Source organism: Lissotriton vulgaris, chromosome 5, assembly GCF_964263255.1.
Source record: "Lissotriton vulgaris chromosome 5, aLisVul1.2, whole genome shotgun sequence".
NCBI classification, from domain to species: Eukaryota; Metazoa; Chordata; class Amphibia; order Caudata; family Salamandridae; genus Lissotriton; species Lissotriton vulgaris.
In genome coordinates, this window is record NC_141693.1 from 1,933,033,835 (window position 1) to 1,933,059,239 (window position 25,405).

Genomic DNA, 25,405 nt, shown 5'->3' on the forward strand with positions numbered 1-25,405 from the left:
CCACATCCACCGCATCCACCACCACCACATCCACCACATCCACCACCACATCCACCACCACATCCACCACCACATCCAACACATCCACCACCACTTCCACCACCACCGCATGCACCACCACCACCGCATCCACCACCACCACATCCACCACCACCACATCCACCACCACCACCGCATCCACCACCACCACCGCATCCACCACCACCACATCCACCACCACCCCCACATCCACCACCTCATCCACCACCGCATCCACCACCACATCCACCACACCCACCATCACTTCCACCACCACATCCACCACATCCACCACCACTTTCACCACATCCACCACCACATCCACCACCACATCCACCACCACATCCACCCCCACATCCACCCCCACATCCACCACCATCACCACCACATCCACCATCACCACCACCACCACATCCACCACCACATCCACCACCACATCCACCACCACCATATCCTCTAGATCCACCACCACCACATCTATATGTGTGTGTGTGTGTGTAAGTGTGTGTGTGTGTGTGGGTGTGGGTGTGGTTCTGTGTGTGTGTGTGTAGGTGCAAATGCAATGTTCTTGAATTTTCGTCACAATAAAATACACTGAACATAATCTTCACAAAAGTTATTTACAAACGTTTACGCTATTGCCATTATAAATTACAATACATTTTATTTAAGTATTAATTATTTACAAAATTAAAAGCCATTGTTATTTGTAATATCAATACATCTAAGTCACGTAAATACAACACACATTGCATTACAAATGCTATAGGTGTCACATTTGCGAAAGTTAAAACTATTGACATTGTAACTGACAAAGCTATTAATTTTGCTATTTTCAAAACCAACACATAAATAAAAAGTGTCATTTACAATACCAATCGCTCAAACTTTCCTAATGCGAGACCTATTGCATTTCCAATGCTTGTTGGTTTAGCTGCTGTGTTAAAAGTTTCAGGGTGATCCATCAATCGGGGGAAAAGTAAAAAAGGGGGACCTAAAATGCGTTATCCCATGGTATGTCTATGGGGATTTTATATTACAGCCCGACCGCTGAAAGGAGTTATACCAAATTTGGCAAAAAGCTTGGTGTTGGTTCAGAAAGAGTGCTTTTTGTGACTTGGTGGAAATCCGTTCAGTAGTTTCAAAGATATTTAAGTTTAAAAAAATAGATATCTGGGTGCCCTACAGCCTCTAGACACCATACTGAAATTTTATTGGCTGCCAACACTTCAACCAGGAAGTGTTGGCAGCCATCTTAAGACACAGCTTGAAGCTGAGTTCCGAAAAAAAGTTCAAAAAAGTTTAAAAAAAGAAAGAAAAGGGGGCAGGGTAGGAATACCCTGACCCCTCCAGATATAGTGGGGGATAAAAGATTTTTTTCTTTTTCATTTTTGCCACAATCGCAGGTGGATCTACATCAACTTAAAAAAAAATGATGCACTGGCTACTGCGCATTTTTTTAAAAAAGCCCCTGGGTGGCCAAATCCAGGGGGAATGCTAAAAATATATGATGGGGGCGCATGGGGTCCCCCTCCTAGGGTTTTCAATTGCATTATACGGGGGTGCCCACAGGGCATCCCCCGCACCCTGTGGACCACCAGCTCCCCGGGCTTATTTCTTTAATAAATGGGAGGCGCTCTTGGGCCCCCTTAGCAGCCCCGTGGGCCACAACCTCCCCTGGGCTTTAATTGTCATTAGTGGGGGAGGCCGCATGGAGCCCCAGGGACCGCCAACTCCCCATGTCTTTACATACATTGAAAGTGGAAGATCCCGCAGCAGTGAGTGACTGTATGGGTATATGAGTGGATATGTCACTGGCTGTATTAGCGAGTGAGTGGATGTATGAGTAGCTGTATGGGTGAGTGAGTGTATGTGTGTGTTGATCTATGAATCAGTAAGTGGCTGTGTAAGTACTGATATGGGTTTGTGAATGGGTTTGAGTATAGTAGCGTGGAAGTTGGAATGACTGTATGAAAGGTTATTTTGGGGTGTGAGTGGGTGTGTCAGAGATCCTGTGGATTATGTCATCAGTGATGTCACAGACCATGTCATGAGTACACACCTCCACTATATGCTATCCCACTCTATGGCACTTCACTCTACAACACTTTCCTTTACGCTATTCTATTGTATGCCACTACACTGTACCTCACTCCACTCTTCACCACTCCACTCTATGTAACTGCACTCTATGCTACTTCACTGTAAGTTATTACACTCTGCCACACTCAATTCTACTCCACTACACTCTTCGCCACTCAACTGTATGCTAGCCTACTGTATGCCAATCCACTCTATAACACTTTGTTGTATGTTATTCCACTGTACCCCACTCCACTGTACCCCACTCCATTCTACACCTCTTAACTATACACTATTCCACTGTGCGCAACTACACTCTACACTGCTCAACTCTAGTCTATTCAACCCTATGCCACTCCACCCTACTCCACTTTCACTGTACCCTACTCAACTGAACCCCACTCGACTGTACGCTATTCCACTGTACATTACTGTAGTTTACGCCACTTCATTGTACACCAAACAACTCTACCTTACTATGCTATAGCCTATTCCACTGTACGGCACTCCATTTTACAACACCGTACTGTATGCAATTCCAATATATGCCACTCCACTCTACGTCACTACACTGTACGCCAGTAACACTCAACTTTAGTACATGCTATACCACTCTACTGTACACTACTCCACTCTACGCCACTATACTCTCCACTCTATAACACAACATTCTATGGTATTCCACTCTACAGCACTCCACTCTACGCTACTACATTGTATGCCACTCCACTCTTTGCCACTTCAGTCTACGCTATTCCACCTTCAAATTAGTATAACTCGCACACCTCCATACACAGTGTATTCAACTCAGTAGCCACAATATGTTAGCTACACCTTTCACCTTCTCCATGCACTGCTTATACTGTTTTATATTTTCTCACTTATACTATGTTAAATAATAGTATTTACAAGAACAGTAATGATATCGCAAATCAAATCTTTTGTGAGAACACAGTGCAGGGTACAGTACGAAGTTTAGTTAATGAAGTGTGGCTACCGAGTTGAGTACACTGTGTATGGTAGTGAACAAGTTATAATAATTTGAAGGTGTTGTATAAATTATATATTAAAATAATAAGTCTAAGTGTAGAAATTTAATTTTTTAATGTACTTTAACTTTTGTTTGTTGCTAAAGAATAAATAAAGTCATATTAATTTAAAGGTGGGGCGTAACTTATTAATTTAGGGTATAACTAAAACTTAAGAATTTCGAATGTTTGTGTATTTTAGTTTTTATTTGTTTTTTCATTGAGATATATATATATATATATATATATATAACGTGGCGACAAGCAAAATAAAATATTGATAAATAAAATATTGAAGAGAAACCGAATTCTGGTCCGTGCTCTATTTTCTGTTCGCGGCTGCCCTGCCATTGAGGTACGTAAGAGGAATCGAGGTTAAAGGATATATATATATATATATATATATTGTCGCTCCAAGGTTGTCCACCTTTGAGTAGCACACGAGCAGCAGCTTGATTTATGTATAGGTGAGGACGGGGATCCGCTTGTAGATGCTGCTCCGTAATGGATCTGCCCGACGTGTTTCGAAGCTCTATATGCTTCTCTTCAGGGGCTTTAACGGAAGCGGTGTGCGCAACCGCTAACCCACTTCTCCATTTTCCATATGACACACCCACCAATGGGAGGCTCAAATGAGACTGTGTATTATGGGAAGTGTGGTGCCGAAAGCACACAATCAAGTCCTGTATGGACCCCACAAGTGGGCCCGTCCTCAATCCCGTGTACGGCTGCTGTTTCACTTCCGTGACCCCCAAGGATGACGGGGTGGTCCATACTCCGCGGCTGGACGGCCGCGTATAAATTGTCGCTCCAAGGTTGTCCACCTTTGAGTAGAAGCGGTGTGCGCGGTGTGCGCAACCGCTAACCCACTTCTCCATTTTCCATATATTATATATATCTGCTGCTGCCCCACTTGTGGGGTCCATACAGGACTTGATTGTGTGCTTTCCGCACCACACTTCCCATAATACACAGTCTCATTTGAGCCTCCCATTGGTGGGTGTGTCATATGGAAAAGTGGGTTAGCGGTTGCGCACACCGCCTCCGTTAAAGCCCCTGAAGAGAAGCATATGGAGTTTCAAAACGCGTCGGGCAGATCCATTACGGAGCGGCATCTACAAGCGGATCCCCGTCCTCACCTATACATAAGTCAAGCTGCTGCTCGTGTGCTACTCAAAGGTGGACAACCTTGGAGCAAAAATTTATATGCGGCTGTCCAGCCGCGGAGTATGCACCACCCCGTCATCCTTGGGGGTCACGGAAGTGAAACAGCAGCCGTACACGGGATCGAGGACAGGCCCACTTGTGGGGTCCATAGAGGACTTGATTGTGTGGTTTCCGCACCACACTTCCCATAATACACAGTCTCATTTGAGCCTCCTATTCGTGGGTGTGTCATATGGAAAATGGAGAAGTGGGTTAGCGGTTGCGCACACCGCTTCCGTTAAAGCCCCCGAAGAGAAGCATATGGAGCTTCGAAACGCGTCGGGCAGATTTATTACGGAGCGGCATCTACAAGCGGATCCCCGTCCTCACCTATACATAAATCAAGCTGCTGCTCGTGTGCTACTCGAAGGTGGACAACCTTGGAGCGACAATATATATATATATATATACATATATATAATATATATATGTATATATATGTAGACTCTACCCACCCCCTAGACCTAAAATCACCCTTACTTCCCTTTAACTCTACTAAAATCATCCTTTTCTCCCTTTACGTCTATGCACCCCAAAACCATGAAATCATCCCTACCTCCCTTTACCTTTACTCACCTCTAAACATTAAAATGACCTCTACCTCCATACACTCCCTAGACCTAAAGTCACCCTTTCCTCCTTTACCTCTACCCACCCATAACCTTAAAATCAACCTTACCTCCCTTTACCTCTACCCACCTTTAAGCCCTAAAATTCCCATTACCTTACTTTACATGTACCTAACCCTAAACTCTAATATGACCCTTTGCCCTTTATTTCTATCCACCCCATAACCCTAAAATCAAATAATCTTTACCTCCCTTTACCTCTAATTACCCCTATTATTAATGTCAGTCCACGAACTTTGGGATCGATATCATATAATTAATCTGAACAAACAATTTGCAGATTCTGCGGAGTTAGATCAACCAAGCACATGTGATTTTCAAATCTGAAATCTACCTATTGTTGAAGCCTTGAAAAAGTCACACAAGGCGACGAAACACGTGTCGGCTGTGGCAGAATCAATGTTACTCATAATCTAACGACCATGAAGAAGACCTTTTGCTGGACAAATAACTGATTCATATCTTGTATTAAACTTTTGTACTGATTGTGGATAGTCAGTTATCATTGACTTGGTGCTGTGCTCTGTCTAGGCTGTTTTTCAAATGTATATATATGGATGATTCTATGTATATGTTTTAGTACTGTGGGTGGCTCGGTACAAGGACATTGAGCACGCTTAGAAGGAATAATTTCTTATTGTACTTTATATGCAAACACAACGGATGTGCTGCCCATTCCAGATAACCACTGCCATCATTTGCTTGTCGAGATGCAAAAATGCCGGTTTGTTTTATGTTTGTAAGCGAGTTTTCTGTTATTGTGATTTGTGTTTTCTACTTGCGAATTTCCCTGTTTACCCGTGTGTGTGTGTGTCTTTTATTATTCTCTATGTGTTCATGCCTCTATGTTTCTTTTGTCTCTCTGTGTCTATTCACGTGCATGTGTAAAGTTTGAACATCTGCATTAGAGTGAAAAACTGGGGAGGGTCTGTTAAAAGGGTGTGGCTGAAAAACACGTAAACTCAAAATCTATTCCTACCAAATGTGCCCCCCACTGATACTTTGCTGCTTCTCTCATTGTATCCATATATATTTTGTACACAAGTAACGTTACACCTTCAAGAATCCTGGATAATTGCCTTGGTCAATGGTTGTTAGTTGCATATGATAAATAAGCAACAACTATGGCTTTGTTGTATACATTGAAAATGCTTCTGTTCTGAACTGATGAGGCTGTGAAAGAACTATAACGAGTCCTGGTTCTTAGAACAACCGGCCTAAAGCCCTGGAATTAACCAATGCCACCAAGTCTCTGTCCGTCTCTGACGTACAAAGACTCACTCTCACACCAGGCATTGTAAACAAGACATTTTTAATAGTTTACGCAGTGCTGAAATTTTCCATTTCCATATCATCATGAATATAATTTGTAGTGACTCTCTCCACGTAACTTTAGATCCAGCACCCGTGTGACGTCGTTAGCCTCTTAACGTGATCTTTGTCGCAATCTTACACATCTGTGTCTCGAGTGTGTGTGTTACAGTTTCATGCACTCTTGGCTGCTAGAGAATCCCCTTGTTACCCTCCTCTGTGTTTCCCAGACTATTTTTTCCCTATGTTGATAAACATTTGTAAAACACTGGCGCATGCGCAGAGCAGAGCAAGCAAGGGAAGGAGTGGACACAGGAGGGAGCTGGAGAGAAAAGAAAGGAACCTGGGAGTAATGTCACGTTGGCACTAAAGTTACCCTAAATTTATAGTGCACCTTAGTACTCAAAGGAGGCAGTGAGGTAAAAAGAAACAAAGAGAAGGAATTGGAGAGAGGGAACAGGAGAGCCGTCCTCTCCCAGGAATTCACCGAGCTGACCTCCTGTCCCAGATACTTGAGATTGCTGAGCTTGACTGCTCCACCAGAGTGATTTCACTTGCGTTCAACTATAGGGTAGGCCGCCAAGTTATGGCCTTTGTAATAGTTTGAGACTGGATGGGCACCCAGGGGTGGGGGAGTTCCTTGGGCGGGGGTTAGGATGAGTTTATTGAAAGATTGCTAGTGAGTTAGATGATGACGTATTTTGGTACTGTCATAGCACAATGTACAATCCTCTTTATATGCTTCTTCATGCAACAATAAAAACAAATGTAAACATAAAAAAACCTGTGTGGGAAAGGTAGAAATACTCAGCTGCGTGGCACTTACATGCGTGGTAATGGATCTGTGGTAAAGCCTATGGCTCAGTCTATCAACACAAGTCTTCCAGTCAGCTGGGCTTTTATGCAGGTCTTCTTTGGAATGAGGAGTCAGGTGCCTTCCAGCTCCTTGGCAGGCAGGGAGGCCATCTTTTTCACACCAACTTAGGGTGACAAAGCAACTCTACATGATTCTTCGCAGTCTAGCAGAGATTCTCACCAGGTCTGGTGTCTTCTCCACTACACTGGTGTACAGGCTTGGAGTCCAGATAACACATGTTGACCCAATTAATGTCTATGGGTTGAAGTCCTTATATTCTTCTGATGTCAAGTTGTGACCCACTAAGAGGGTATGCAGATTCAAATGTTTGAGGGTTCCTCAAAACCTAGAGCAGCCTCTGACTTATTGCTGACCAGATCTCATGGGCTTCCGAGCCCAGAATGCAGACCAGAACTCACTGGGCAAGGTGTGATGTGTCTTAGGCTCAAATGCAGCCTAGTATAAGCACCTATTGTCTAAGCAGTTGAACATATCAGAGAAATAGGTGGTGAATGTGTTTCCCCAGGGGATGAGAAAACTATACTAGACAAAAGAAAATACTTGGTTATCTCCCCCACCCACCAGGAACACAGATTTCAGGAGTGTCAGGAATGGTGTACATTCAGGAAGGAATGTCCAAAATAAGCATCTCCTGAAACACAAATGAGGCACTACTATACACCAGTTTACCCATGAAGCAGTCATATTGCATTCACACATCATTGTTACCGCTCCAAGCAAACTGAAGGCAATAAACCAGCCCATGGGACTGGACACACTGATCACTAGGGCCAAGCAGCAGCCAGTCTCTGAACAGGGGCCGAGGTAGAAAGGCCTTTCCCTCTCAACTATTTTTGATCTGTCACCATTGCCAGTCGTTGTATAGAGTATATTAAAGGGCATTAGCCAACCTAGTGCAGCAGAACGGGATTATACTTTGTATTGGCCCCTGTTATCAGAGCTCCACTTAGATGTCAAGTGAATCGGAAAAATTACATGGAACACATTAGGGGAGCTTACAAGGTTACCACTAGAGGACAACTACAAGGTAAGTCATTTAATAGTTGTTAATCCTACCAGTATAAGGATGAATGTGAGGAAGCAGAACAGAGGAAGCAGGCCAGAGTGAAGACAGAGTAAGTGGGAAAAACAGGTACGCAAATCAAAAGGCATATATACATTTGGAAATAGAGACGACTGGGCATTCTCAAATACATATTTTCTTAGTACTGTGAAAATGTAAATCCTGCCTGTGTCATGTTTATATACTCCTACATGATACAGTGTTAATAACCAAACAAATACCCAAGAATACACCAATACTTTATAATAAAAAATGGCTGTTGTTTTATAGTAGTTTGAAGCCTCCTGAGCAATTGAATAGGCATGCTTATTTTCATGGCTCAAGTGGACCCCGAAGACAGGAGGCTCAGGGTTTTATATTTGGATATTTCCAAGAAGCAAAACAATGGAAGTGCTCCAGTGTTAGACACACTGTGTACATTGAGAGAACTTCAGTATTATATATACTGGATGAGAGACAGTGAGAGCACTCCAGTGTTAGACACACTGTGTACATTGAGAGCACACCAATGTCACATATACTTGCTGAGTGACAGTGACAGCCCTCCAGTGTTGGATGTATTGTATGCACTGAAAGCGCTCCAATCTTATATATACTGGCTGAGTAACAGTGAGAGTGCTCCAGTGTTAGATGCACCGTGTACAGTGAGAGAGTTTCAGTATTATATATACTGGATGAGAGACAGTGAGAGCGCTCCAGTGTTAGGTCTACTGTGTACATTGAGAGGGTCCCAATGTTATATAAACTGGCTGAGTAACAGTGAGAGCCTTCCTGTGTTAAATGTATTGTGTGTACTGAGAGCGCTCCAGTTTTATATATATGGACTGTGTACCAGTGAGCGAGCTCCAGTGTTAGATGCACTGTGTACATTGAGAGCACACCAATGTCATATATACTGGCTGAGTGACAGTGAGAGCCCTCCAGTGTTAGACACCCGGTGTACAGTGAAAGAGCTCTGTTATTATATATACTGGCTGAGTGACAGTGAGAGCCCTCTAGTGTTAGATATACTGTGTACATTGAGAGGGTCCCGATGTTATATATACTGGCTGAGTGACAGTGAGAGCCCTCTAGTGTTAGGGGCACTGTGTACATTGAGAGGGTCCCGATGTTATATATACTGGCTGAGTAACAGTGAGAGCCCTCTAGTGTTAGGGGCACTGTGTACATTGAGAGCGCACCAATGTTATATATACTGGCTGATTGACAGTGAGAGCCCTCTAGTGTTAGGGGCACTGTGTACATTGAGAGGGTCCCAATGTTATATATACTGGCTTATTGACAGTGAGAGCCTTCCTGTGTTAAATGTATTGTGTGCACTGAGAGCGCTCCAGTTTTATATATATGGACTATGTATCAGTGAGAGTGCTCCAGTGTTAGATATACTGACTGTGCAACGACGAGAATGCTCTAGTGTTAGATACTCTGTGTATACTGAGAGAACTCCAGTTGTATATATACGGACTATGTACCAGTGCAAGACCTCCTCTGCTAGATATTCAGACTTTGTAACACTGAGTGTGTGACAGTAAGAACACTTTAGTATTATATATATTCAGGATGAGTAGCAAAGTGCTCCATTGTGAGATATATCATTGGAGTAGTAGAGAGGGGGATTCAGTGTTACAGAAACTGACTGCATAACAGTGGAGCTGTCCAGTGTTAAATAGACCAACAGTGCATAACAGCGAAAGGATTGGAAAGTTATACATAGTAGCTGTGAAACAGGGGTGTTAAATATACTAACAGAGTAACAGTGAAAGGACTGCAATGTTAGATATACTAGCTGTGTAACAGTGTGAGCTCTCCAGTGTTACATATACCAACAGTGTAATAGTGAAAGGACTGAAATGTTTGATATACTAGCTGTGTAACAGTGTGAGCTCTCCAGTGTTACATATACCAACAGCGTAACAGTGAAAGGACTGCAATGTTAGATATACTAGCTGTGTAACAGTGTGAGCTCTCCAGTGTTACATATACCAACAGCGTAACAGTGAAAGGACTGCAATGTTAGATATACTAGCTGTGTAACAGTGTGAGCTCTCCAGTGTTGCATATACCAACAGAGTAACAGTGAAAGGACTGCAATGTTAGATATACTAGCTGTGTAACAGTGTGAGCTCTCCAGTGTTACATATACCAACAGCGTAATAGTGAAAGGACTGCAATGTTAGATATACTAGCTGTGTAATAGTGTGAGCTCTCCAGTGTTACATATACCAACAGTGTAATAGTGAAAGGACTGAAGTGTTTGATATACTAGCTGTGTAACAGTGAGAGCTCTCCAGTGTTACATATACCAACAGCGTAACAGTGAAAGGACTGCAATGTTAGATATACTAGCTGTGTAATAGCGTGAGCTCTCCAGTGTTACATATACCAACAGCGTAATAGTGAAAGGACTGCAATGTTTGATATACTAGCTGTGTAACAGTGAGAGCTCTCCAGTGTCAAATATGCCAACAGCGTTACAGTGAAAGGAGTGCAATGTTAGATATACTGGCTGTGTAACAGTGAGAGCTCTCCAGTGATAAATATACCAACAGCTTTACAGTAAAAGGAGTGCAATGTTAGATATACTGGCTGTGTAACAGTGAGAGCTCTCCAGTGATAAATATACCAACAGCTTTACAGTGAAAGGACTGCAATGTTAGATATACTAGCTGTGTAATAGTGTGAGCTCTCCAGTGTTACATATACCAACAGTGTAATAGTGAAAGGACTGAAGTGTTTGATATACTAGCTGTGTAACAGTGAGAGCTCTCCAGTGTTACATATACCAACAGCGTAACAGTGAAAGGACTGCAATGTTAGATATACTAGCTGTGTAATAGCGTGAGCTCTCCAGTGTTACATATACCAACAGCGTAATAGTGAAAGGACTGCAATGTTTGATATACTAGCTGTGTAACAGTGAGAGCTCTCCAGTGTCAAATATGCCAACAGCGTTACAGTGAAAGGAGTGCAATGTTAGATATACTGGCTGTGTAACAGTGAGAGCTCTCCAGTGATAAATATACCAACAGCTTTACAGTAAAAGGAGTGCAATGTTAGATATACTGGCTGTGTAACAGTGAGAGCTCTCCAGTGATAAATATACCAACAGCTTTACAGTGAAAGGACTGCAATGTTAGATATACTGGCTGTGTAACAGGGAGAGCTCTCCAGTGATAAATATACTAACAGTGTAACAGGGAAAGCACTGCAATGTTAAATATACTCGCTGTACAACAGGGAGGGTGCTCCAGTATTAGGTAGACTGTATGCAGGTAGAGTGCTCCTTTGTTAGATATATTGGGCATATTTACAATAACTTGAGCATCCCTGCAAATCAGCAGGGATGCGCCAGTTATTGTGCGCCACAGCTACGCCATCATGGATGTGCCGCATTTACAATGCCGCACATCATGGGGCAAAAACGGCACAAATGCGTGATGCATCTGTGCCGTAAAAGTGGCGCATTGCTGGAGTTGTGTCGCAAGGGCGAGGCAGCTCCAGCAATTCTCTGGGGGCCCTATCTACTTAATGCTGCGTCAATACTTACGCCTGCTTCAAGCAGGCGCAGGGTTTTGACGCAGCATGGGCTTAAAAGTGACTGAGTGAAATCTTGTAGATTTCACTCAGCCACTTTAGGGAGGCGTTCCTGCGCCGTAACGCCCCACCTGCGTGGGAACATCTACATGTGGCGCAGGGCTTTACAACGTGACGCATCTCCCAGATGCGTCACGTTGTAAATACCCGCACCATTTCGCAGGATTTGCGCCGCCGCTGCATCACAAAAGTGACGCAGCGGCGGCGTAAATGAGGCGCAAGGGGCTTGTAAATCTGCCCCATTGACTGCAAGAGCGAGATCATTCCAGTTCCAGATTTTCAGACTAAGTAACAGCAAAGGCAGTCCTGTGTAGATTTACTGACAGTGTAAAAGAGAGAGATCTCCTTTGTTAGATAAACTGAATATCTGAATATATGGTTTTATATGGCCACTGTGTAAGAGCGACAGCGCTCCAGTGTTAAACATACTGATTGTGTAACAGTGAGAGAGCTACAGTGTTACACATACTAACTGCGTAACAGTGAGAGAGCTACAGTGTTACACATACTGATTGTCTAACAGTGAGAGAGCTACAGTGTTACACATACTGATTGTCTAACAGTGAGAGAACTCGGGTTTTATACATACTGATGGTGTACAGTGAGAGAGCTCTAGTGCTACACACACTGATGGTGTAACAGTGAGAGAGCTCCGTGTAGTTCTATATACTGTCTGTGTAAAAGTGAAAGCCCTTCGATGTTGGATATACCAACTGTATTACAGTGAGAGAGTTACTGTGTTAGATATGTTGACTGTGTAACAGTGAGAGAGCTGCTGTTAGATATACTGACTGCATAACAGTGAGAGCAAACCAGTGTTAGATATGCTTACTGTGTAACACTGAGAGCTCCAGTGTTAGATTGAATGATTGTGTAACAGTGAGAGAACTCCAGTGTTACACATACTGATGGTGTAACAGTGAGAGAGCTCCAGTGTTACACATACTGATGGTGTAACAGTGAGAGAGCTCCAGTGTTACACATACTGATGGTGTAACAGTGAGAGAGCTCCAGTGTTACACATACTGATGATGTAACAGTGAGAGAGCTCCAGTGTTACACATACTGATGGTGTAACAGTGAGAGAACTCCAGTGTTACACATACTGATTGTGTAAAAGTGTGAGCGATCCAGTGTTACACATACTGATGATGTAACAGTGAGAGAGCTTCAGTGTTACACATACTGATGGAGTAACAGTGAGAGAGCTTCAGTGTTACACATACTGATGGTGTAACAGTGAGAGAAACCCCATGTTACACATACTGATGGTGTAACAGTGAGAGAGCTCCAGTGTTACACATACTGATGGTGTAACAGTGAGAGAGCTCCAGTGTTACACATACTGATGATGTAACAGTGAGAGAGCTCCAGTGTTACACATACTGATGGTGTAACAGTGAGAGAACTCCAGTGTTACACATACTGATTGTGTAAAAGTGTGAGCGATCCAGTGTTACACATACTGATGATGTAACAGTGAGAGAGCTTCAGTGTTACACATACTGATGGAGTAACAGTGAGAGAGCTTCAGTGTTACACATACTGATGGTGTAACAGTGAGAGAAACCCCATGTTACACATACTGATGGAGTAACAGTGAGAGAGCCAAAGTGTTACAAATACTGATTGTGTAACAGTGAGAGAGCTACAGTGTTACACATGCTGATTGTGTAACAGTGATAGAGCTACAGTGTTAGATATACTGTTTTACAGTAAGCACACACTGGGTTAGATATACTGTATAAGACTAGAAAGAGCTCCAGTGTTTGTTGTACTGACTGCGTAACGACTGCTTCAGTGTTAAATATACTGACTATGCAACACTGAGAACTTTTGAGTGCTAGTTAAAAGGATCGAGCAAAAACTAAGAGCATATCAGTGTTAAACATACTAAATGTGCTCAGGGATGGTGCTACAGTGTCAGATATATGAACTGTACAACAGTGAGGGTACTCAGCTGTTTCATGTGCTAACTGTGCAATAGTGAGAGTGCTCCTGTGTTAGATATAGTGACTGTAGCAGGGTAAAAACTTCAGTGTAAGATATACATGCCAACTGTGTAAGACTAGCTAGAGCTAAAATATTAGTTGTACTGGCTGTTTAACAGCGAATAACTCAGTGCTTTGGTTACTTTTATTTGATTTATACAAAAAAATCATAAAAGGGTGGAACTTACCACCATGCGATTAACATTTACATCTTTAAAACTGCACAAATAAACAACAAATCGATTAAGAAAAAGAAAATAAAAATAGCAAAATGAAATTGCACAAGCTTTACAAAGAATGTTCTAGGAGGAGACTAAAACTTAGGAAAGTGGTGTAAGTTAAGTCACGTTGCGCTTTTTTAATTCAAATTTAAAAATATTTACACTATACTAGGGAATGAAGAAGAAGGTGTCCATTGAGTAAAGTAAAAATAAATAAATAGAAATTAAGCGTGGGCAGCCAGGAACAAACTACATGTCCCAGCAGACCTAGCGGCACACAATGCAATCGTTTGGCGCCAGGAGGCGCTGAAATTGGCTATCAGCCCCGACGAGCGTGGTGTGCAAAAGCTGATAGTGACAGTGTGACCTGTGGGCTGGTAGCGGACCCAGCGTAGGAATTGCTGTGAGCAAAAGCTGATAGTGACAGCGTGACCTGTGGGCTGATAGCGGACCCAGCGGAGGAATTTCTGTGAGCAAAAGCTGATAGTGACAGCGTGACCTGTGGGCTGGTAGCGGACCCAGCGTAGGAATTGCTGTGAGCAAAAGCTGATAGTGACAGCGTGACCTGTGGGCTGATAGCGGACCCAGCGTAGGAATTGCTGTGAGCAAAAGCTGATAGTGACAGCGTGACCTGTGGGCTGATAGCGGACCCAGCGGAGGAATTTCTGTGAGCAAAAGCTGATAGTGACAGCGTGACCTGTGGGCTGATAGCGGACCCAGCGGAGGAATTGCTGTGAGAAGCGCAGAGCCTGGGTGAAATTGACTGCCCGCCTGCCCCGTCCATGACCGACTATGGCCAGGGCTATTACACTGAGTCTTCTTTAGTTGGTGCCTTATTTTCCAGCTCTTGAGCGGCGTACTTCAGAAATTTTATAGTATTGCAGGATAATTGGATCCAAGACCCGCTGAGGCATTTATTTATTTTTTATTTATTTTTATTTATGCGATTTGTTGAGCGCGAACAATTGCCCAAGGGCGTCTCGGCGCTGTGAATGAGGGCAGAATGAGAAGGAGTATGAAATACTGGTTGAAAAGCCATGTTTTTATTTTTTTTCTGAAAACAGTCAGAGTGGGAGCAGACCTAATGCCTGGATCGAGAGAGTTCCAGAGTTTTGCAGTCGAAACGTGAAAACTACAATCACCCCAAGCCACCGTTCTGGTACGAGGAACCGTCATGGTGAGATTGTTCATTGATCGGAGTGATCGGTTAGGGACATGGAATTTGAAATGGTCGATGAGAAAACGTGGGCCTTGTTTGTGCGTGGCTTTGTAGGCGATACAGAGCGCCTTAAACTTTATCCTGTTTTTGAGTGTGAGCCAGTTTTTTTTTTATGGTGTCAGCAATAGGTTTGAATTTAGGGGTGTTCGAGAGCAATCTGGCCGCAGCGTTCTGTATAGACTGTAGTTTTTTTATGACCTTTTCTTGAGCATTGACCAAAAGCCCGTTGCTATAGTCCACTGAGGACATGACGAATGAGGTGACCAATGTTTTACCAGAGTTGGGAGGGAGGAATGGAAGAATCTTTTTAATGGCTTTCAGTTTCAAAAATGATGAGGAAGCAGTGGAATTATTGTGGGATGAAAAAGTGAGTTTGTTGTCTAAGAGTACTCCTAGATTTTTAACCTTGGTAGATGGGAGGGGGGGAGGGCCTAAGTTCGTGAGCCACCATGCATCGGACCAAGTGGGAGTAAGCTTGCCAAAGGTCATGACCTCAGTTTTATTGGAGTTTAGTTTGAGGCAGTTTACCAACATCCAATCACTGATGGCCAACATACCCTGCTGAAAGTTGTCTGCTATTTTGTCTCCGTTCTCCTTAATGGTAAGAACTAACTGGGTGTCATCAGCGTAGGATGTTAGGCTCATCTCCCAGTCTTTAATTACCCTTGCCAGATCAGTGACATAGATATTAAATAGGGTTGGACTGAGGGATGAGCCTTGAGGGACACCGCAAGGTAGGGCCAGTTGTTCTGAAAGGAAAGTGTCTAGCTGGACTGTCTGGGTACGGCCAGCTAAAAAAGATCTCAATAGATCTTTTGCTTTGGTCTGAATGCCTATAGCACTGACACAGTCGATCAGGATGTTATGATCGACCATGTCGAAGGCCGCTGTGAGGTCAAGAAGAATGAGTACTGCCGCTCCTCCCTGGTCAAGGGCTTTCCTTATTTCATCGGTGGATTTGATGAGTGCGGTCTCCGTACTATGTGATTTGCGGAAGCCAAATTGACTGTCATCTAATAGTGAATATTGTTCTAAATATTGAGAGATTTGAGAATTCATGAGTTTTTCGACTATTTTTGCTGGAAATGGCAAACTGGCTATGGGTCGATAGTTGTTCGTGTCTTCTGCATCAAGATGAGGCTTTTTAAGTAAGGGTTTGAGAAGCGTGTCCTTCCAGATTGCAGGGTAGATTCCCGTGCTAAACATGGTGTTAAAGATGTTAGCAAGTTGGGGTGCAATAATATCCGAGATGGGAAGGAGAATTGAGGCAGGACAGGGATCTTTGGCTGATCCTGATTTGATGAAGTTCATGACCTCAACTACTTGGGCGGAATTCGTGTCAAGAAATTGTGAAAAAATTGGGTGTTTGATGGGGGCAACATTCGGACCGGTGTCTGTGTGGGTTTCCTGTGAAAAGTTAGTATAAATGTTATTTACCTTATCGAAGAAAAAGGTGGCCAGGTTATTACAAAATGCTTGGGATGGATTGGGGGTAGATTGGGTACCACTTGGTAAAGTTCTTTGTTGGAATTCTTTGCTTGCTCAATTTGAGAAGAGTAGAATGTACTTTTAGCGTTTTGGATGAGGGATTTGTATAGAGTCATTTCTTTCTTATAGATTTCCTTATCTTCAGTGGAGTAGGTTTTTCTCCAGTGTCTTTCTTTGTTGCGACAGAGTTGTTTCTGTAGCCTAAGATCCTCCGAGTACCAAGGTGCCGATGGGGTGCTACGGTTTTTAGAGGTGGTTTTGATAGGTACTAATTTATTTAGAGCTAGTGTAAGCCATTCTGAGTATTCTCTGGCTGCGTTATTAGAGTCTTGGGGTAGAATAGGTGCAGTGGCAGAGAGCATATCACAAAGTTGGTGATGGTCAATGTGTTTCCAGGGTCTAAAGGTTTTAAGTGGTCGGTTATAATGTTTCTTGATTGATAGCGGATCGGATGGGATGGTGAAAATAACTGCATGGTGATCTGTCCATCCCAGTGGGATGATGTCCGTGATAAATAGGTTGTTGTCATTTGTAAATAACCCATCCAAGGTATGGACAGCTTCATGCGTACAGTGTGTGATCCGTTGAGTGAGACCAAGAGATTCTAGGTCAGAATAACAGCCGCCCTGCAAGTTCTCACCTGAGCGTCTCTTAAGAGTGGTAACAGAAGTGTTTTCCATAGTTCCTGGAGTGCCGGGCATATACATATTAAGTGCAGAAGTGATTCTACGCCATTGCCGCAAAGGCGACAGTCAGATGTTGGCCACGTCCGTAGCCATTTAGGGGTGAGGCCTTTACTCGAAAAGCAGCCCAGCCTTAGCAAACTTAATTTCCTTTTGTAATAGTCCCTGAAGCAGTCTTGCAAATATGGGTGGGGTTTCAGATAGATGTATGATGGCAGGACCATCCAGGCGTGGCTTTTACCAACCACGGCCGCTTTGTCCAGTAGTAATGACACTTGTTTGATTGCTTTGTTAGTTATCTGTTTAAAAGCAGTGTAAGTCATGGATAAAAGCCAGGATTCTTCCAGTCCTAACGCATGAAGTGCTTGCCTAAGGGACTTATATGTGGAATTAGGGCGGCCTGCCTGTTTTTCAACTTCTAGCCAGCACAGATTAGCCAGGGAATGATCTTATCCGGATTTGTGTATTGGGTGTAAAATGCTGCCCCTCCACGATTCGGGGATGTTCCCGGTCCTTAGACTGTGGGTGAATAAGGGGGATAGTTGGCTGGCCCAAAAAGTAGGATTTTTCCTGAATAACGCATTGGGAAGACCATTTGGTCCAGGCGCTCCGTCTGCTCTTGTTGCTTTTATGACGTTAGAAATCTGCGTAGGTGTAATCAAATCGGTCTCTTCTGTATACTTTATTGTTAATGGTTCGCTGGTAGCTTTAGGATCAATGGAGTTTAAATCTATTGTTGTTCTCAGACTTGATGGAGGAGTCTCTGGGGGAGACTCGACTTTGTTGTTTATGGCTATATTGTCCGTGGAGTTATATAGTAAATCAATGTGGCTATGCCAAAGCTGATCAGTCATGTCTGAGTTAAACTGCCGGTGTTTGCCATTAAGTAAGAAGTTTATTTTTGCCCAAAAGACTTTTGAGCTCTGCAACTTACTTGCATGAAGTATGGTACACGCTAGTTTTTCCCTATATACTCGCTTGGCTTGATTGGTCTTTTTTGCTCTTTTTTTAAGGCTTCAACTGTTTTCAAAGTTTGTTGTGAAAAATGAAGTTCCTTTTTACGTTCAGCCCTAAGAAATGCATTCATTTGCCTTTTTAATTGTCGTAATTTTGGGGGGAACCATTTCCCTCCACTGTTTCTTATGGTTTTATGTCCTCTGTGGTTAGATTGAAATTTCTTGTTTATATCTACTACAAAGGACTCCCAGCTCTTTATTATATCGTTTGATATATCAGATAGGGAAAGCAATGCATTGCATTACGCCATTAGGTTAGGGAGGATTTCTTCGTTCCAATTTAGCCATGGTAGGTTAAAGATTTGGGTGTTCAAGGATAGGGGCAGTGCTTGGTCGGACTTGTTTAGATGGATAGTCAAGGTGAAGGTCTGAGGGAAATGATCACTTTCTCCACGTTCCTGAATATGGAAGTCTCTGATATAAGGAAATAGGTCGGGGTCAGCCAGGGTATAATCTATGGTTAATCCAGAGTTCTTAGAGACCCTCGTTAGGGCGGCCGGTGTGTCTAGGTGGCCCCTTCCATTTAAGGTGTACAAGTGGAGCGCTTCCAATTCTGTGGCACATTTTCTTCCCATTGCGCTTTGTCTGCCTTGATTGCCCTGCCGTGGATTAATATGGGTAGGGAGGGTTTCCTCCTGGCGTTGAATTAGATTCATATTGAAATCCCCGGTTAGAAGCATGTTTTCGCTTGGGTAGGTGGACTTTAACATGTTAATTACAGTTACTAGTTGTTTTATTCTTTCCCCTTTTTGTTTCCCGCCGGGGTGCATGTAAAGATTCACAATCAGAAGGTCCATGTTAGGGGAAATCTAAATTTTAATGCATTGCATCCATGTAGAGTCTAGGTCAATGCGACTATGGGACCACAGAAAGTCTGTTGATATAAAAATGGATAGACCTCCTCTTGTCCTGCCAGGACGTGCCTCGTTATGTGCTGGTATGAAAAATTCTATATATCCCACAAGGGGCGAATTTTTGATCTGCCATGTTTCCTGGAACAGTAATATTTTAAATTGAGTAATGAACTCTATAAAATCTTCTTCCTCCGACTTCGCATTTAGTCCGTTGACGTTCCATGAGCAGATCGTACAGCGCTGCTCTTTCCCATCCGTTGGTCTACTATTACTTCATTCTCTGTTCCCTTGGATCAATGCCAGAGGTGCATGTTGGTGCTTTTCGGGCATGTCTGCCTCCGGATGGGCAAACGTGATTGTAATTTGCCTAACTTGGTGGCCTTCTTCTTCTATGCTGCTTCTTGAGTCTGGGCCTTTAGCATTTTTTAGGAAGCTTCGTTTTAGATTTTGTTTCCGCAACGGACTGGGATAACGAGTTGGCTCCACTTTTTTCAGATCGATACCCCATAAGGCAAAGTCCTCCCGGTGAGTCAAGATCAATTCTGTGACGATGTGATCGGTCCATGTTGTTATCGTCGATTCAGAGCCTTGTTTAAGGGGGTTTGGTTTGAACTCTACCGAGGCCAAGTCGCTTGATTTTAAATGTTGCAAGCCTGGTAGTTCTTCTAAGAGTCTTAAAATGGCCCGTCTGTTCAGGATGTCATGGGTCCCTCTTGAGCAGTATTGCGGAGTTAGCTCGATTTTGTTGCTTAAGATGTGCCGCTTTTGAATTTTTGGTCGTTTGCTCTCTTCAATGATTGGAGGAGCCGTGCATGCCCGGTCGGCCTCTTGGTCTAATGTATGCAGGCTGACTGGCTGTAGGCTGCTTGTAATTTCTTGTCCATTGAGGACTGGAGCTGATGGTGCTTGAATTTCTCCATCCTGCCTGTCTCATGAGATTGTTCCCTTGATCTTTACAGATTTATCTGTGTCGACTTGTCTTTTATTTTCTGGTACTTGAATTGATAAGATGTTATCCTTTGATCTATCTCTTTGCTTAGAGTTTGTATTAGTGGCTTGCTCTTGGGTTGGTGATTTGCAAGTTAGCTTTTCTCCGGGTGGATTAAAAATACTGAACACTTTTTTTGTGTTCTGGGCTGAAGTTTTGCAATCTGTAGCTGCTTTTGAAATAGTAGTTTCCTTGTCAAGGGGGTAAGCTTTTGAAATAGGCCCTTGCTCTATAGTTGTTCTGATTTGAAGTGGAGCATCCTCTAACTGCTTCTTAGCTACAATGTTATTAGGGTTGTTATTGATATTATTGGGAAGCATTGGTGGTGCACGCCGGGTGAGTGATTTTGCTTTTCTAGCTTTCCTTAAGCGCTTCCTTTCTCTCTTAGTAAGCGTGTGTGCCTGTACAATGAGGTTGGAGCTGGGTGCAGCTTTTGATAATGGCACCTGACTTGGGTAGGTTTCCTCTCCGTGATCTGCTGGATTGTGTTCTTCTGAATTTGCAGGCATCATGCTGTCGTTAGGGATGGGGGAATCTAGTTGGACTTGGGGTTCCGAGCTTGCATTGCCACTACTAACCTCAAGCGGGCTGCCTAAACCTTCTATAATAAGCTGTTAGCCTGTTGCTTGGCTTATGGGTGTAATTATTTCCGAAGGTGAATCCGTTGAGGATTCCTTGACGGCCCCCAATATCTGCGTCATCAGACTGGGTACTGTGGCCAGTTTGTCAATTATATCGGAACAGTGACAAGTATAAAAGGTTGAGTCCTTATTTAGTTGCACCTTTGTAATCATATTGTTTAAGTCTTGTAAGTTTGATTCGATTCCCTTAACGTGGAAGGCCAGGAGGTTAAGCAGGTCGACTTGCGTGTCCAATTTGTCCACGTGGTACGACATGGCAGCACCTACGGTTTCCATTGTCTTTAATAATTGTGGCCAGATAGAGACCGTATGAGTGCTCTCTGATGTTTCCCCCTGAGTGAAACTAAATATAGGTGGAGTGACAAGATGTTTACGCGGGTCTATTTGATAGTGATGCTCACGCGGTTGCAAACTCCTTGGCGATGGCCTTTTAACGGTGCTTTCCTCCTTTCCAGGGCTCTGATCATGTTGGGTTGTGAACTGGCGCGTGCTGCGTTCCAGTTCTGCAGTCTCACTTGTTGTTACGTTTTCTTCCTGTAACTACGATGACTGAAGGGGGCGTTCCTCGATTGTTATCAGAGTCATTTTCTCGATGGAATTTGGGCTTTTCCCTAGAAAAACCAAATCATTACTTGTGTCTGGAGACCCAGTGGACTAAGGCACGTACCGGTGATGTGTGGACTATTTGTTGTGGCTTGGGAGATAGATTCCCACTAAGCTGGTCCGAGCCTTTGACTAGTTGACGATTATTTGAGTCTTCTGATCCAAGAGGGCCAGATCCCCCACTCCCAAGGTTCCTTCTTGTTCTTGTGTTTAAAGCATTGCGAGGTTCACTGTGACACCTTGGGTGAGGCAACGTGACGCCTTTGTTCGAGCCATCCTTAAAGGCATTCAATTGAGTGCTGTTGGATTTAGAGATAACATCTTGTGATGGAGATTCTAGTCCGCTCCCAGTAAAAAAGTCTTTGACAGACTTTGAGAAAGTCTGTAATCAATGCCCGTTTGCTTGCTTTGGGGTGTGGAACTTGAGCTTTGTGAGCCGGTGATTGCGTTACGTCGTGATCAGGTAGAACGTTGTTCTTTGCTGCGGGGCTACAAACTGTGCTGACCTTGTGGAGCCCCTTGACTCCTTCGTCTGGGCTCTGCGAACCTAGATCATTATGTAGATTTGTCGTGCCCAAAGGGGTTTTTGCCGGATCTGCCGAACTGATACCTTGCTCCTCCGAGATTGAATTTTTGGGGCTTTTGCTGCTACCTACGGCGGGCCCCTCCTCTGCTTTGTTGGTCGTGCACAGAGGGTCCCCCTTGGCTTTTTTTGTCTTCCCCTGTGGTTTTTCCACTAGGGTTTCCTCGCCTCGTGATTTCCCTGATCTCATGATCGAGATGCTTCTAGTTCGGCAAGACAATTAAACCTTTAGTTGGCAAAAAAGCTTTCCGTCGATATACCTGAGCTAGCCTGCTTTTTGACTCAGTGTTAAATATACTTTGTGACAGTGAATTATTCAGTGTTAGATATACTACCTGTGTTACGGTGAGAGTGCTCCAGTGTGAAATACATTGACAGTTTAATAGTGAGATCACTTTTATGCCAGGTATACTGAATGTGTAACACTGAGAGCTCTAGATATACCACCTGCAGAAGACTAAATAGAGCTCCAGTTTTATTGAAACTGACTGAACACGACTACAAAGAGTTTCAGTGTTAATAATACTGCCTGTGTAACAGAAAGATCACTCCAGTTTAGAGCCGGGGTGATCCCTTCCAATGATATCTTTCAGGATCTTCCAAATGCACTCCACGCAGAAAAACAGCAACATGATAAGCTCCTGATCACATTGGAAACCTTCAGTTTTCTAGAATGTAGTGTGTCATTGTAGAAATATATATTTGTCCTAGGCACATAATGTAAAAATACACAATAAAGAAGGCAAGAGGGATAAAAATTGAGTATGTCACGAAACATGATGCCCCATGTATATCAGTTGTGCAATTGGCCTTAGCTCCTGTTGGCTCTAATCCTGCTTTTCTTACCCAGAAAGTCGTCTCTTGGCTCACACATTTTCAAATGACACAGATAGTCGTCTCTCGCCTCACACATTTTCAAAAATTTGTAGATATTCACCATGGAAATTTTGGGGTCTCCTCCCATGTTGGATTTTCCTAAAAAGAGGGTAATGGTTATGTAATGGAGGCACTAACAGTGTGACATCAAGTCTTGAGTCCATTGATATGCTTACATGTGATTTGTAAGTCTCAAAGAACAATAACAATAATAAGATTGGAATGCCACGTTGAGATGAAGCAAAGATGGAACCCCAACTTGGTCTCGACTACCAAATGGCCTACTGACTGTTTCTTACCTTATCAGCTTCTCTCTTTACCACCAGTCGTGCCAACCCTTTCTTTCAGTCTTTCTAGGTAGGAATGCCAAGGTGCTAACATATATTAGTAGGTGGGACCTACCGTCGGTCATGAAGATGATCACATGCCGGATATCCTTGAATTTGTCGGCGTTGCGGTGTGAGTGGAGACTCATCATGTAGTAAACAGTTTCAATAGCACGATCGGTGTTTGTGCCCGACTTATCTTCGTGTTCTGTTGAACAGAGAGACAAGACTCAGGTGTGTACTTCAAAGGGGCATTCAGTGAAAAGAAAAGAGCCTGGCCTCTTACCCAATCTTACATTATCAACAATCACTAACAAAAATGGTTCTGGAAAGTCCCTTTGCTTGAGGTTGTCTGTTTGGGTTGTAAAACCTATTGTGACATAATTCACTTGTTGACCACGATAGATAAGCCCACACATTGCATGCAGATGACCATTATAATCAGATATTCTAGGAATCAGCTATTGATCCATAATCTCTTTCCAACAGAAGACTAGAGAGTGATAATTGGGACTCTTAGCTGCACTTCCTTCCTATTCCCAGCACTTAAGAACTTATAGCACCCAGTGGTGGGACACATAATTATCACACATGCCACACAAACCTGATTGCACTCATGCCTTTTGGTTCGAGTGCAAAGGTGGTTCATAGCACCTCAGCCACAGTCATTCCATAGCAAACATCATGAGAAACGTTACTGATTCAATGCTTTAAGTACAATACTGTTGATATAACACCATGTGCACACACAATACCACACCTACAGTATACCCATCTTGAGGAGGATCAGCTTCTCATGCTACAGATCTTGGACAACTCCTGCTCAATCTCCAAAATCCCAGTATATCTTCTTGTATGTATATGAAGCGAAGCAATGTATAGAGAGATGGCCATCCAAATAAAGAGGAATGTGAAATAGAAAGGTGACTGCAACAGCCACAGGCATCCAGGGAGGACGGAGGCGGCATGTGAATATCCAGGACCACATGCCACAAATAATGCTTAAGTAAGTAACATGTTCAAATCAAGGCAAGTGTGGCTGTAGATACACATGCAGTGCATAGACTCTAAAGCAGTGTTCTCAGAAAGCATTGGCTAGGCTAAGGGAAGTTGCACTTAATTGAAAAGTGTGTAGAGAAATGCCTGGCCAGGGGGGGCGGAGCTAGCCGGCGTCGATGGCGGACGAATAAGAGCAGAGCTCCTCGCCATCGCCCGATAAAATCCTGCAATATATCCTGTTCCAGCAGTGGCCTTCACGGAATAACAGCGGGGGTCTCCGCCGCTCACCTCGCCTGGGCTCCGGTGTGGCGTTGGACGAGAGCTGAGCCCGAGACACACACTTCAGGGACTTCCCCCGTGTGCGCCGGACCAGGCCCTGAGACCCCGGACTTGGCCGCGGCGCAACTCACACCTCGGGGACTCACGGAGCCCCGCGGAGAGACACTCGGATCTAGCCCCAGGACTTTGTAATAGGCACCGGAGGTGCGCCGCAGAGTGCGGAGGGGGGCAAGAACCCCCGCGGAGACGGCGTATCAGCTGGGGCGCCGAGGGAGAGTCTTCATCAGCCCCGACACGGCTCTCCGGTCCCGAGTTGGCCCCCGCCTGTTTAGCGGCTGGCCCTGACGGATGTGATTGCGCCTGAAACGGTGAGGGACGCAGAGGCGGGGGTGTCCTCTGGACTCTGGGAGCCGAGGAACTCTCCTGACACTGGTATCCCGTCTTGGCCTTGACCGCCCCTGCTGCGCAAGAAGGCAAAGGGATAGCCTTAATACATCCAGCTCGGGGGCGCACGTGGCCTGAACTGTTGCCGAGTAGGGAGCTCAGAGGGCACCGTCTTGACTGCAGGTCCCTTGTGGAGTAGACGCCGGGAGCCCACGAGGCCAGAGGGGGCACTGGGGAATTGAAGTGTGCACCCCCACATAGCATTGAGCCCTCCCCGAGGACAGGCGGGGAAAGCTAGCAGATACTGGCACCAGGGACTGGAGCGGCTTGCGCGACCGCAGAACCCCCAGCCACAGCTATGGGAAAGGGGGATAGAACCCAGACGAAACTGTCCTTCGACCAGCGGCGGCAGAAGGAGCCGGAACCGCAAGCAGCTCAATCGCCAA

The 25,405-nt window shown here is 44.1% G+C and overlaps 1 protein-coding gene across 1 annotated transcript in view; it reads right to left on the reverse strand.

The window, feature by feature from the left end:
* Positions 1–25,405, reverse strand: part of LOC147717786 (complement factor B-like) — a 472,008-nt gene that overhangs the window by 234,111 nt on the left and 212,492 nt on the right. Inside the window, exons 8-9 of the mRNA XM_086924573.1 lie at positions 23,374–23,505; positions 22,942–23,070 (exon numbers count right to left, since the gene is read on the reverse strand). Coding sequence (XP_086780699.1) covers positions 22,942–23,070; positions 23,374–23,505 — 261 coding nt within the window. The remainder of the gene's footprint in view (positions 1–22,941; positions 23,071–23,373; positions 23,506–25,405) is intronic.